The sequence below is a fragment of the Saccopteryx bilineata genome, chromosome 6 (genome assembly GCF_036850765.1).
Source record: "Saccopteryx bilineata isolate mSacBil1 chromosome 6, mSacBil1_pri_phased_curated, whole genome shotgun sequence".
NCBI classification, from domain to species: domain Eukaryota; kingdom Metazoa; phylum Chordata; class Mammalia; order Chiroptera; family Emballonuridae; genus Saccopteryx; species Saccopteryx bilineata.
This window is the reverse complement of record NC_089495.1, coordinates 192,720,499-192,735,821: the sequence shown is the minus strand read 5'-3', so window position 1 is coordinate 192,735,821 and position 15,323 is coordinate 192,720,499. Positions and strand designations below refer to the sequence as shown.

Genomic DNA, 15,323 nt, shown 5'->3' with positions numbered 1-15,323 from the left:
GCAGGAGGCCAAGGACGCCAGTTTGCAGCCACTCCCCACACTGGGGTCCATGGTCCCCAAAGTCAAGGTCACTCATTAAGAAAGTGGCAGGAACCAGAAGGGTCTGTATCACAGTGTGCATCCCTCCCTCTCACTCACTCACTCACTCCTCCGACCAATACTAACAGAGCACCCAGCATGTGCTCGATCCTGGAGATTTGTCAGTGAACCCAGCAGACCAGGGTTCTGACCTCGCATGACTTATATTCTGACGGGGAAGGCAGACACTAAGCAAGTAAACAGGATAATTTCAGAGACTGGCAGGTGCTGAGAAGAACAGGTGTGGTGCACGTAGACAATGTGACTAGCAGGCTCCCTGAGAAAGTGACACTCAAAGATAGGAAGGGGCACCTGATGCAAAGCACAGTTAAAGGGGTTGCAGGCAAGAGGAACAGCAAATGAAAAGGCTCAGAGGCTAGAATCAGCCTAGTATGGTTCAAGAACAAAAAGAAAGTTTAATGAGGTTGCTACGGTGAGATGAGGAAACCGAGGCTCACAGAAGGAAAGCTCCTGCCCAGGGTCACAGAGCCACTGAAAGGCAAACCATCTGGGCTGGACACTACATGCTTGATCATGACACCACACTGCATCAGATTCCCTCAGCCAAAACTCTCGCACATGCCTTTTAATAGTTAGAAAACATCAGACTATCTCAGTCCCACGTCCCAAAAAGTCTACACAAAAATACTTAACACTTACATAAATCAAGAAAATCACATATTGTAAGAAAACATAAACAGGTATAACAAATATTTAATGAGCACCTACTATGTGCCAGGCACTGTTCTTGGTACCAGAGAGACAAAGGGAATAAAAGGAGCTAGGAAGTGGTGAGGTGGGGGGTGGAGCACAATTTTGAATGGTGGGGGAGGGGTCAGAGAAGACTTGTCAAGGACAGGACACTGAGCAAAGGCCTGAACAAGTGAACCTTGGGGATAGTCATGGGAATAGCCCTGGGGATTCCAGGAGAACATTCCAGGCAGAGCTAGTGAGAGGACCCTGAGGCAGGAGCACCCACGTGCATTTGAAAAAAAGGCAAATGTGGCAGAGACGAAATGGAGGAGGGGTCAGGAGCAAGAAGAGATTCTGGAATTAGACAGCGGTGCTAACTGTACGACTTTGTGAATATACTCAAACCTCGGGATCACACCCTCAGAGGAAGTGGGGCTTATGGTATACACATCATATCTCAATTAAAAACAACTGTATGAGGAAAAAAGAATAATAAAGGAAGGGACGGGTAAAGTAGCAGAGGCCGATCTTGCAAAAACCTTCTAGGCCATTCTCAGTAAGGGCTTTGAGGGACATGGGAGGGATGGGAGGGCTTGGGGCAGGGCAGTGGCACACACTGTCTTAAGTGTTAACTGGATCCCTCAGGCTGTGTATGGCGAACAGAATGTGGGAGGCAAGGGTAACAGCAGAGGAGGTGACTGCAATAGCCCTGGCCATTTCCAAACTGTGTATCCTTGGGCAAGCCACTTTGACCTCTCTGTGCCTGGGTCTGAAAAAGATGTTGGTCACAGGACAGAGGTGAGAGCTCCTATCTTGTAAAGTGTTGTTATGATGGCTACGAGTGGAGGGTGGAGTCGAAGGTGCCATCAAACAGTTTTTAATCATGCAAATGAGTTTCCTGAACAGAAAACAAAGGGTGCCTTCCTCCTTCACAGGAAGCAGGGACCCACATCAACAGCCCTCCCAACCAGCGGCCACCAGCACAACCTGTCCGTGCCCAGGCCACAACCTGGGACTCAAACTCCTCTCTAGGTGTGGTCTGCTAAGATACAATTATCTACAGGGAGGCTCAGGCCCAGACTGAGGACAGAGATGGCCCTGGGTCACACAGCAGCTTGGGAGCAACTGGGAATTTGCCTAAGGGAGAGTGTGGCTCTCTCTCATGGATGAGTGTCCAGGCGGTAGGCAGGTGGTGGTTATCCGGCCCTCAGAAAGGCCACTGTGCGGTCCTGATTTTCAGGTCCTCAATTAGACAGTGCCACACCCCTGCTGAAAACCTTCCATGAGCTCCTCACTCCACTAATAAAATCCAAACTGCTCACCAGATATCTGAGGTGCCACCTGCCCCCATTACCCATGCCAACCTCATCTCCCCTGCTCTCCTTAGCCACAAACCACCTTAGCCTCTGGCTGTTCCTCAAACAAGCCGAGCATGGTCCTACCTCAGGGCCCTGGCATATGCTATTCCATCTACCTGAGCACACTTCTCTCAACTCTTTCCACAGCTGACTCCTTTTCTGCCACAGGATTTAGAACAGATGTCACCTCCTCAGAGAGGCCCTCCTTGATCACTCCATCTCAACAGATGCCACCATCTGTATCACCAACATATCCCAATTTTACATATCTCCTTCTTGGTGCATCTGTGTGGACCTGAGCAAGTTATTCAACCTCTCTGGGCTTTAGTTTCCCCATCTACAAAATAGGTACAATGATGATGTCTATTCTACCTCAGAGGGCTGTACAAGGGCACGAAGGGATAACCTACACAAAGCACTTGGCACAGTCCTTGGCACAAAGTAGGGCCTCACTGGATTATGTTATTATTACTGCACCTCCTGTCACTTGATCAAGCGATCTCTTTGTCATATCTGAAGATTCGATGAGGGAAGGGACTCTGTCCATCTTGTCCTGGCCACGTGCCAGCACCTAGCTGTGTCTGGCACATAGTATATACTTAATGTCCATTTATTGAGTGAATGAATGAATGAATGAATGAATGAATGAATGAATGAATGAAATAAAGTATTGACTGTGCACACCCTGCTCTGACCCTGACCTCGCTCCTCCTGAAAGCAGCTCCTTACAGAAGCCATCCAGCCTCTGCTGCAAGGGGGACAGTACAAGATCCCAGACCCCGGTGGCCGATGACACCTGCTTCCACCAGCCTTCGTGGCCCTAGTGCTGCCAGCCTGAAATAGCCTCGCCTCCCCTGGCCCAGAATCAAGGGATCGTCTGTCAGTTCCACCCTGGGGAAGGAACCAGGCGGGTAAACACAGATTGAGTGTCTGACCACAAGACAAAAGAGGGGTGAGCAGATCCCCTTATGGTCCTCATGAACCAAGAAAATAAACTTAAAAACCCACACAGGGCTGGGAGGCTAGAGGGCTTCCCTCCTTCCTGGGGGCCTCCTCTTAGAGAACAGGAGAGGCTACGGCAGGAACTGGGTGAACGTAACCTTGGCTCTGCATTCAGCTGTGCCAGGCACGTGGATGACTGCACTCCCTCGGTCCCCTCCATTGTACAGATGGAGAAACCAGGGCTCACAGAGGCAAAAGGACTTGCCCAAGATCACCCAGGGGCAGAGATTCGAATCAGGGCCTTTTGTTTCTAGCATCCCTACTCTTAACCATGAACCCAAGACACACCACAGGGTGAAAAGAACAAACTATATCATGCTAATTATGTAAATACATAAATATATTTGGTAGTCCCAACTTAGAGAAGGGGATACTACTGGTATCTAGTGGCATCTAAGGGTGCTGTTAAATATCCTACAATGCACAGGACAGCCCCCCACAACAAAGAATGATCACACCCCAATATGTCAATAGTAGCTGAGGGTCAAAAGATGGAAGGATTCAACCCAGACCAGTTGTTCGGGTGAAGACACAAATCCCCTGAGAAGGACGTGGGCCACGCCAGCCCTTGCCCCCGAACTTTCGGTATGGAACCCTGAACAGCTGCAGGGCCACCACCCTTGACCAAAGTTCACTTCCTTCTGGGGACCACAACTTCTTCAGGGGGTCGCTCCGGGCAAAGGGGAGGAGCCTCACCTGCAAAACAAGGAGATTCAAACCCCCTGGCTTACTTTCAAGTTCTGCCTCCTGAACTCCAAAGCTAGAATCAGCTCTGACCTCACCCTGTGTCTGGGGAACAAGGTTGGTGGGACTCAGCATGCCAATTTGATCAGCCCATCCTGATCACCCACCGCCAGCCAAGGTTCCAGCCAGAAAGTCTGTGTGTGTTGGAAAAAAAGAAGAGAAACCACAAAAACTTGAGAGGTCAAGCTCTGCAGCCCAGCATGGCCTGCTTCAAAGACTTAACTCTTGCAAAAGCTTTAAGAGAGGGGGTCGTAAAGCAAGAGGACGGGGGTTCCTTGATCCGAGCAAGTGGCCCAAAGCCCAGCAGGTCTTCCACCCACTGGCTTGATAAAAGGGACCATCTCTAAGAAAGGGGTACCCTGCAGCCTCCTAAAGCCGGGAACACCAACCCCATCCATCTTTTCTTAAAGGGACAGATAAATGGTTTACAAGGGCAAACACCAGAATAATAGTGAATGGGTGTCCAGTACGCTCATCTGAAGAAAACTCATTCAAATGCACGAATTCTGGCATCTCCACTGGGTCATCCTTCCCATTAAGACAAGGACCACATCTGCCCTGTCAACAGCTGCATTTTCCTGGCCTCAAACACTATCTGGAATATACAACATGTGTTCCATAAATCCCTGCCCGCTGAGAAAAGCAACCTAATTTATTTCCAGTTTTACCTTTTCACAGCTCTGTTTGCCACATGCAAAAGACGGGGCCCATCTAACTCCTGCTGACACAGGATTTTATCATCAAAAGATTTGCACTCACTTCCTGATGATGTCCAACCCAATACAAAACAGCCTGGTCCAGGCTCTTTTGGTTTAATTCTTGCCCACCTGGGAGGTCCAAAGATCTCACAAAGGCAGTAATCTTGGTCATAAACATAGCATCAAGATCAGGGTTGTGGTAAAGAAAGTGGACTATGCAGCCTGACTACCTGGGTTCGAATCCCAGTTCTGTCAGGCTGTGTGGTCTTGGGAAACTGACCTAGCTTCTCTGTGCCTTCATTTCCTTTTTAAAATGGAAAGCACAATAATACCTGAAAGTTCTGAGTTGATACACAAAGAATACTTTATACAAGGCTTGCAAACATTTAGCACTATGTAAGCGTTATTTAGCAAACTATTATCACTTGCTGTTGCATTGATCTGCATTAATAGTCATGCTGAAAAAAATATAATTCTGTTGGAGTTTTGTAAAAATATACAATCGTACACATATGAATAATTGTCTATGAAAAGGGCATAACAAACAGGATTTCTTAGTACATTTTTACTTTATCTTCCTGCTTGCCTTTCGCCACAATATACACATCTGTCCAGCCTTTTCTCCAAACTCCTTTAATGTTATACATATAACGTTCACGTGTGTATTACGGTTATTGTTTATTTTCCCAAAGTGGACTGTGTTAGATACACTTCTTAGCATCGTACTTTTCCCAGCACAACCTCATGAGAAGCCCCCCCCCCCAGTCACTGTTCCAGTGACTACAGAAAGGAGAACATGCTCCACCACCCCCATCCTCCAGCACTGCTCCCTGGTGTCAGACTAGGAGCACAGAACATTAAAAAAAAAACCAAAAAGCAGTGACAACACAAAACCACAGTTTCTTGTTTTGGTTAAGCAGAGCTCCAATGAGAAGAAAAGCTTTGGTCTCCAACCCCCAAAAAGCAGAACCACCGAAAGCATTCTGGGAGCTTTCTGCTCACACCCTCGACACTCAGGAACGCAAGCCCAGCCCATTCAGTGGGGCAGACTCTCTAGGTGCCTAGAAGTGACAGGTCTCTGTCCTCAGCCAAGGGGAGCCCTTTGAGGGGCTGCTGACCAACCCTCACCCAGGAGTCTCTCTGCCCATCCACCCAAGCTCGCCCTCTCTTCCACCACTGCCCAGTTAGAACACCTACCATACGGCCTGTTGGCACCTGCCCCTGAGGTCTCCCTCCTTGCAGGCAGAGACCCCTTGGCCTAAACCAATCCAACCAAGAGGCAGGTGGACCCAATTCTCCCTCAGCCTCCTCTTTAAGGGGCAAGACTTTGAGTCCCAAACCAACTCCCTCATCTGGCCCCCATTGCTGCACATCCCCAAAAAAGCCACCATAGCATTCTGGGCACCTACTATGTACCTGGCGGAGTTCAAGAGCTTTACCTCAGGTTCATTCGAGCTTTACAATACCTCTATGAAACAGGGGCTATGCCCATTGTACAGATAGGGAAACTGAGCCACAGTGCAGGTTGGTGACCTGCCCAGTCAGTGTGAGGTACAGCCAGGATTTGAACCTCAGCAGCCTAACACCAGAACCCCACACTCAACCCTCACACCATGAACAGACACGGAGCACAGAGGAGGAACCCGGCAGCCTGACATTTCCATTCTTCTACAGGTCTGGCCATTCTGCACAAGACAGAAAAGTAGTCAGAGGGGAAGTAACTGGAGAAAGCACAGGCAGAGGGTCAGGGTCACACAGACCTGGGTTCGAATTCCAATTTTACCACCTTAATAAATCATGTGCTGAGACCTTTATAAGCCAATGGCAGTGAAGTGGCTAGGGACATGAGTTCTGGTGTTGGCACCCTGGGATCAAACACTGGCAATGCTGTCTACATGACCCAGGGAAGCTCACTTAAACTATCTTTGTCTCAGTGTCCTCATCTCTCAATGGGGATCACAATAGCAATCCTTTTTTAGGGATGTTGGGAAGATCAAATGAGTTGATACATACAGAGTGCTTAAAACAGTAAATGGTAACTCAGTGTCAGTTCCTACATAGTAACCACTATTATTGTTATCATTAGCAATACTGGCCAAGAGCACACAGCCAGTGTGCACAAAGCTGGGGCCTCTAAACGTTGAGATCCAATGTTCAGAGTCAGAAGCCAAGGCAGTTTCTCTCACAACCTCTGTGGTGACCCCGAGAAAGATCCAGCATCTCTACAAGAGGGCTGTCCTTGCCTCTCCATGGCTCAAACATACACAAAACATGGCACCATAGTTGTCCCTCTGGAGACAGGGAACGGGGTGCAGTCCAGCTCCTGAACAAAGTGGGAAAAGACAGGGAGATTCTGGAGGAAATGGAGTCCCAGGACCGGAACCCAACAAAACCACTGGTTCCTGTGACCAGAGTTTACATGGTCAAAACGAAATTCACTCCAAGTCCCTGTCCTCCTTTTCTGTGCTGACTCAGATCTCACTTTCTCCAGGCAGCCCTCCCTGATAACCCCTGTTCTCCGGATGCTGGAATCACCTGTACTATTTGTTGAATTATCACAAAATAATTAATGGTAATAACTATTACTTCTATACCATACTGCCTGCCAGGCACTGTTCTAAATGCTTTATATATATTTATGTAATGCATCCGTTTAAAAATCCTCTAAGATAAGATTTATTATCATCCTCCATTTTACAGATGAGGAAAGTGAAGCTCAGAAAGGTTAAGCCACTTGCCTAAGGTCACAGGACTTAACCCCAAGCAGTCTGGCACAAAAGCCCAGCCTTGCACTTGGATTTTTGTGAACCCCCATTTTGCCGCCCTCCACCGGACTGGCCTCTCCTTGAGGGCAGGAACTGAGACCTGGATTTTCTGCACCTCCCACAATGCTCAGTCTGCACATACGCTTCATTTCTCCTGGTAATGTAACCTTAAAACCAGAGACTCACGGAGGCCAGGGCAGCCTTTCGAGGTCTGTCTCTGCCACATGGAATTAAAAGCAGGGAGGGATTACTGAGCATTCTTCCATTCTCCCGTGCCAAGAGGCTGGGGGGGCGGGGGGGGGGGAATCCCTTAGCAAGTATAAAAGCTGGGAGGAGAGAGTGGGAAGACAGAAGAGAATCACACAACCTGCAGCCTGCCAGTCTCGCTGCTGCGTGGAAAGCCTTGGTAATTGGCAATTCCTGAAGCTCTGAGCCCTGGGTTTTCAAGACGAAAAGGCCTTGGGTTGTTAGGGGCAGTTTCGGATGTAAAACAAGAGAGCCTCCTGCGGCTCACAAAGTATGGCTGGTAAGGTTACACAATCAGTCCATTTCTGGCACCAGCTTAGGGACACCCGAAAGGACAGGGCAGAAAGGAAGCCTGGATTCCCTCCCCTCATTTTACACGCGGGGAAACTGAGGCCACCAGGTGGTATGAGTAATCCAAGCCGTCAAATTTGGAACAGCTCATCTCAGGACTGATTGGTCAATCAAAAAAAAGAAAGAAAGAAATTGATGAACTCAGCAAATTAAAAGTGCCAAAGAGATAATGGGGAAGTAGAGAAATCTCTTTATTTTTTCCTATTTCTTTATTAATCAAAGAGTTGATTCCAATCAATTTCCATTATTCCAGCTTCCTCAAACTCTACATGTAGAAAATGCAAAACCACAGTCAACCCACACAAAATCTCTGTCTGCTCTGAAACACACCACATCATCTAGGGCAACAGCTTTCTTTCCCATTAATAGAAAATTTGCTTTCCTCTCTCCCTTGCAGACTGAGGAGCAGGGAGCAGCTCAGAAGTGAGGAGTTCCGTAGAATTTGACATTGCTCAGAGACGCCAGGGCTTGTCTGTATCTTCAATTCAGAAATTGCCAGCCCTCAATCTGAGCAGATTCTTTTTTCTTTCTTTCTTTTATTTTATTTTTTTCTTTAACTGAGAGAGAGGGAGAGATGGGGGAGGAAAATGCTAACCCTGCCTTATTCTCACAGGCCTTTCCAGAAGGGTCCTTTAGCCAAATGGTTTTCAATGCCTCTGTACAACTACCTCCCCTCAACACACACATACACACACAGACAACCTCTTTTCACAGAGAAGGATTCTCTCCTCCCTGAGTTGAAACTCGGACCTCACACAGCCTCAGCTACGCCCCCCAAGCTACTGGGGACCCCGAGAATGCCAGAAGCTCCCTCTTCCCTACAGAGACTAGAAGCTGCAGAGCCTGGCTCTGAGGTCTCTAAAGGAGCCCCCACCACTCCCCCAGCCCTTCCTGAACCAGGATTAAAAGACTTCCTACAGCAGAGAAAGGAGTAAATGAGGTCCCAGCAGGAGGCACGGAGATTAAAGCCCTAGAGTCTCCTAACTTCCAAAGAGGCTTGGTCCGGTCCCACCCCACCTCCCAGCCCCCCAGCCACTTTTCTCACTTCCTAGGAGAGTAGGGAAGCGGCCCCTTCCTCCCTCTCACAGGAAAGAAAAAAGAAGAAGCAGCAGTAGCAACAGCAAGAAATGCCGCATAGGACAGGGGTTTAAAACACCCGCTGGGCCTGCTTCGAAACCCACTATCCCCAATTAACGAGCTGGGTGATTTCTGGGCAAGTTATTCAGCCTCTCCGGGGCTAAACTCTCCCATCTATAAAATGGAAGAAATCATCGTTCCTACTTCATGGGCCACTTGTAAAGGTTAGCCTTCTAACGACACATGTACGCTCCTGCCACATACTAAGCGCTCAGTTGTTATTTTACAGTCTGTTGCCGTGGTTTTGGAACTTGGAGATGGGCGGGGGTCGGAGGAGGGGGGCGGGATTGCCCAGTCTTGAGTTCTAACCCTACTCTCCCCAAGCTTCAGCAAAAGCGTGTGCCCATATGGGGACTCGGAATCCTACTCTGGGGTTTTGACGATCTCCGTCTGTCTTCCGGGCTTTGGATTTTGTCCTACTCGACTCGGTGTGGAAGGACGCTGGGCTCTAGCATTTCCAGGGTCCGTCCTGGATGAGGAGTCGATGGTCCACCAGGCGGCAAAGAAAGCCCAGGGGGGAAAAATGCAAGAGCGAAAGCTCCCGGCGCCTAGGTCTCAGAGCCCTTGCCTCACGGATGTAACTAATTTTAAAACTATTTGAAAGGCGGGGAGGGGAGAAGTAAAAGACAAAAGGGCAACGTGCCGGGGGGAAACGAAGTGCGGGAGACCTCGGGTCAGGGCTGGACTATGGACCAGCCAGGGAGGCGACAGCCCAGCTCTGGAGAAAACGGGGTCTCCTCACTTTCCTGCGCGCCCCGCAGGGCGCCCCGGAGGCGACTCTAGCGACCCCCGGGATCCGCGGCCACAGGTTGTACGGGCCGCCCGGCACTGAGGCCCCGGCTCTCCACTGTCCCCAAGCGCCCCGAGAGACACTCACCGACTGCAAGAAACACAAGGTGCCCACGTAGTCCCTCTCGGTGCCCAAGATCTCATTGAGGACGCAGAGGCGGAGGCGCAGCTGGCGCTCCGACTCCCGGGCGGCCGCGCACGGACCAGAGCTGGGAGCCGCGGCGCCGGGGGCCCGGGGGTCCGGGCGGGCACCGTCCCCAGCCCCGTCGCCGCTGCGATCGCTGCCGCCGGATACCTCCATCCTAGCGCGGCCGCGCGGCGCCGGTTCCTTCCCCCGCGCGGAGGTCGCGCCGAACGGCGACTCAGGCGTCCAAGCGCCCCATCCCGGACGGGGCGCGCCGGCTCAGCCGCGGGTCCGGCGCTTGGCGCGGCGGGCGGGAGGGCGGGACTGGGGGCGGGCGGCCCGGGCCGGGGGCGGAGGCAGCGAGCGGAGGCTGGACCTGGGGCTGGAGGAGGCGGCCTTCGGGGCTACCAGACGACGGGCCCCCGCCGCCCGCCTCCTAGGGAGCGTCTGCCAAGTGCCACGCCGCGCTGAGCCGCAGAGACGCGCCGCGGCGCTCGGAGCTACCGGAGCGGGGCCGCCCGCGGCGCTGGGGCGGGAGGAGTCCTCTGGAAGGGGCCCCGCGGAGCTCGGCGGCGAGCGCACCAACTCTTCACCCGAACGCGTGGCTCCCCCACCTCCGCCGCGGGCTACGCCACTCCCACCCGACACACGCGACTCCCTGCGCGCACAGGCACACGCAGGCAGGTCTGGCCGGCGCGGCTGCTGCTGGGCTGAGTAAACACCCAGCTGGAAAAGCTCGTGGCGGAGCCGCTCAGTAGCAAGCCCTCCCTAGTACAAGCGCCCCCGCCAGCCTAAGGAAGAAAGAGGGGCGGCCCCCGCCCGCGCAGTGTCGCCTCTGGGACACCCGGCCTTTTGGGTGCCCTCGGGCGCTGCCACGACCTTGGGAAGAAAGACGCGCAGTTCTCGCTCTCTCTTACTCCTTCTTTTTTCTTTCCCTTCCCTTATTCTTTCCTTCCATTCTTCCTTTTTCTCTTTCTTTCTGAACTTCTTTGCCCCCATGAGCTGAGCCTACCCTTTACACATTTCGCAAAAGAAATTATTTGCTTTCAGTTACTGATTGACAGAGGCTCTGACATCAACACCACCACCACCACCACCACCACCACCACCCCGCCATCCACGCACCACCACGGATAAGGTCTTGGGAACCTGGCTTCAAGTTCAGACTGTTCTGTGTGACAAATATCCTCACCTGCCTTGCGGGAGGTGTGATTTGGGTTCAAATTCCACCTTCCCCACTTGCTAACTGGGTGACTTTGGGCTGGTTTCCTTGCCTCAAGAGCCTCAGTGTTCTCATCAATACAATGAGAATAAAAATGATACCTTGTTCACAGGGTCCTTCACATGGTTATACATCAATCCATAGGAAGTTCTTGGAACAGTGCCCAACACTTAAAGACTTCTGTATAAATGTTTATTCTTAATTATTACTGCATGTATAAACAGCTGTCTTGGCCAGGCCCCATTCTCCAAACTATCCGCACAATCCCTATTTACTGGCCAGAGATTGTGTTATCTCTGCAGTGGATTAGCTGTTTTAAATACTATCTCCCAGTAGACTGTAATTATCCTCTAGGCAGGAATAATATTGCTTATTTATTTTCTGTTCCAAACAACCAAGATTGTTCTCCCACTGGCCTCAGGGCAAATACTCAAAGTGCATTAAAGACCCAGAATAGACCTGACCTGTGGTGGCACAGAGGATAAAGCATCAACCTGGAACACTGAGGTCGCTGGTTCAAAACCCTGCACTTGTCTGGTCAAGGCACATATGGGAGTTGATGCTTCCTGTTCCCCCCCCTTTCTCTCTCTCTCTCTCTCTCTCTCTCTCTCTCTCTTGCTCTTTCTCATTCTCTATCTCTTCTCTAAAATAAATAATTTTTTAAAAATTAAAATAAATAAATAAAGATCCAGAGTAGGAGTGGGGTAGCTTCTGCCCTCCAAGCTCTGTTCCTTTGGGATCATGGAGAAAGTAGCATTTGATCTGGGTCTTGAGTGATTGAAGTTCACCTGGGCAGGGAGTAAGGGGTGTTTGGTAAGTGAGCCTGACCAACTTGGGTAGTGAGTCAATTATGTCCGAAAGGTGACTGACTGCTGAAGTTCTCAGAAAATTGGAGAGGTCTCAAGTAGGTCTGCTGTGCAACCTTAGACTGATCACACCTCTCTGAGCCTCAGTTGCTTCATCTTTAAAATGGGAACCTTTATAAGAGAAAAATATATATATAAAACAGGGTTCCTCAACCTCAGGGCTATTGATGTTTGGGGTAATTCTTAGTTGTAGAGAGGCATCCTGTGCTTTGAAGAACATTTAACAGCATATTGTACTCACTAGATGCCATTAGCCCCCCCCCCCCCCCCGCCCCGCAGGTTGTAACAACCAAAAATGTCTCCAGCCATTGCCAAATGTTCCCCAAGGGACAGAATAACCCCCAGTTGAGAACCACTAATAGAAAGTATCTGACAGATAACTGACACATAGTAGTTGCTCAATAAATGTTAGTCTCTTTCCCAACTGTAACCATGGAAGGTTTATTTCACCTTCAGAAAAATTTGTTTCTCTCTCTCTCTTTCCCTCTCTCTCTCTCTCTCTCTCTCTCTCTCTCACACACACACACACACACACACACACAGATCCCATACTTCACCCAAGGATTGGCACACACTGCCAAAAAGACCATCCAAACATTTCCACATGTGTGTGGAGTCCACCCTTGGCCCACCCCCAACCCTTCTATATCTGTTACTCCCTCAAATTCCTCTGTGAAAGATGATACAACTTGTAATAAATTACTTAAGTTCTCTGTGCCTCCTTTTCCTCATCTGTGAACTGAGGATAATAACTACACTGACATCATAAGGTTGTTGCAAAGATTCCTGAGTTAATGCGTGGAAAGCACTTAGAGCAGATACTAAACACCCAGTAGATGAAGGCTTTTATTTATTCAATTTGTGGATTGAGTGCTGAATTCATTCTACTGCATTGGGCTGCAAGGAGAAGAAAAATGAACATACTGATGATGAGTTAAAACATAAGGACATTATTTTTCTAACAAAAGGTTCTAAGGAGATTGGTTCCTCTGGCTGGTTCAGGAATTAAAGACAGGATGGACCAAGGTAACTTTGACCTTGCTATCCTCATCATAGTGGCTTTTCTCCCAAGGTTTGGAACCTCAGATTTACAAGATGGCTGCTACAGTGGCAACGTCCCCTGGTGAAACAACAATTCCGAAGCAAAAAGAGAGAGAGAGAGAGAGACTGAGAAGGACAGGGGGCTTTCCTCTGTGCTCTCATCAGAGAAAGAGAGAACTTTCCACAAAGGCCCCAGCAGGAAGACTTTTCCTTATACCTCACAAGCTAGCCTGGGTCACGTGAAAACCCTTAAATAGTCCCTGACCAAGAGCAGGGTTGTCACCATCAGCTCCATCTCCTGGAACGTGGCTGCCTGGAAATCCTGGGGTTCTGTTGTTAGGAGAGAAGTATCTGCCACAGTACCTACTGTACACTGGGCATTGAGTGAGATCATGAGATGACAGAAGTGAACAAGACCAACAACGTCAGGCCCTCGTGGAATTGACATTATTCGGTGGTGGGGAGGGCAATGATGAATTAAACAAAACAGCAAGTTCCTTCCATCATTCATTCAAAGAGTGTTGACTGACGGCTACTACTATGCACCAGGCTGGGACTCAGCAGTGAACACGACAGATAAGCTTCCTGCCTTCCTGGCACTTCCAGTCCAGAGCAGGGGGAGAGGGACAATAAGCACACAAACAAATAAGCAAGATCCTTTCACCTCCAGAGTTGGTTGGTGGCACTTTCAGGTCTTCGCTTCGGGTCACTGCCTACTTCAGATCTCATGACTGGGACAGGGGACTCAGCACTGCTGCCATCAATGAGGACTCCCCCTGGTCCCTGGTCCAGGGCCTGGGCTGCCTCCCAGCTCCTCCTGGCACAGAGCAACTCACTGAACAGGCATGACTAAGCAACACAAGCTGGGGGAGCTTCTCTTTTCCAACCCTTGTTTCAGCCTTGATCTCCCCTCCCTTCTTCCCCATTACCTCCACCCATACCCTCCAGGATCTCCCACAGGGACCCCTTGGGCAGGACCTAAATAACATAGGCCATAAGTGGGAAAACATTCACCAAAAGAAAAGAAAAAAAGGAAGGGAAAATACTTTCCGTTGGAGGGAGTGGAGTGGGAGCGATGATAATGATAGGGAAATTCTCTTCTACAGGGATAATTTTAGAGTTTCTGTTGCCGTGTCCTTCACAAATGTGGGTAAGATCATTTCGTTTCTATTGCATAAGTTTCACAGTTGCAGGGGAGAAGTTAATGCTGCTTGGAAACTTTAGATAGTTCCTTCTTCCATAACAAGAAGCTCTCAGATTCTGCAGGCTCCGGATTTGAAAGCCCCCTTCCCAAGCCCTGCTTAAAAGAAAAAAAAAAAAGCAAGATAAATCAAGAATTTTGGTCCATCCCAAATTGAATGAGTCAGGTGAAAATGAGTAATCAGACTACCCAGGATTACTAGTCATCTCGTAAGCACAGATGAGTTCTCTGTAACTCACATCAGCTACATAGGGATCTTTTCCCCATTCTGAGAACCAAGACCAGCTTTCTGAAATGAGGTGTTATCTCCACCCTTGGCATCAGACAGAACCGAACCCGATACTAGACACGCAGGCCAGGGTTCATTACTTCAGACCAAACTAGAATGCTCTTCCTAATCATTTTAGGCGAGCCACACCCCCATGACCAAGTGAAAACTTCTCCAAAGGAAGCCATACTGTTGAAAGCAGATCTCTCCAGAGGCCTCTGGTTCAAGGTCTGATTCAAACAAAATAGATAATAGATTAAATCAGGGCTCCAGAGCTTTGACAAATTTTATTCCTGCCAGAAAGCATTGGAAATATGGCCTGGAGGAAACAGAGAATAAATGCTTAAGACCCTCGTTTTGAACCCCGACTGTGCCGCTGATGTGCGTACCTTCTTCTTTCCAAATTTTGGACATTACTGTAGCTATAGAGACCGGCTTCCTGGGTTCAAATTCCAGCCCCACCACCTCCTTATCGTGTGACTTTGTGCAAGCAACTTAATCTGTCTGGGCTTTGATATATCTACCTGTACAATGAGACAATAAGACTTCTGATATCACAGGGTTGTTGTGTGAATTAAAATAGTTAATAGATCCAAAGTGCTTAGTATGCTGCCTGATACTCAGTTGAGTGTTAGCTATTGTAACTGGGTGAGGCCATGATGTTTGGAGGTATGGCAGCCAGTCTGACACCATGAGGAAGGACATTGCTAACTAGTTGAAGATGACAAAATGAATCTGAA

The 15,323-nt window shown here is 49.4% G+C and overlaps 1 protein-coding gene across 1 annotated transcript in view; it reads right to left on the bottom strand.

Moving 5' to 3' along the window:
* PREX1 (phosphatidylinositol-3,4,5-trisphosphate dependent Rac exchange factor 1) overlaps positions 1–10,287 on the bottom strand; it is a 177,323-nt gene extending 167,036 nt beyond the window's left edge. Inside the window, exon 1 of the mRNA XM_066234538.1 lies at positions 9,950–10,287. Coding sequence (XP_066090635.1) covers positions 9,950–10,162 — 213 coding nt within the window. The 5' untranslated portion in view covers positions 10,163–10,287. The remainder of the gene's footprint in view (positions 1–9,949) is intronic.
* Between the last annotated feature and the right edge of the window lie 5,036 nt (positions 10,288–15,323).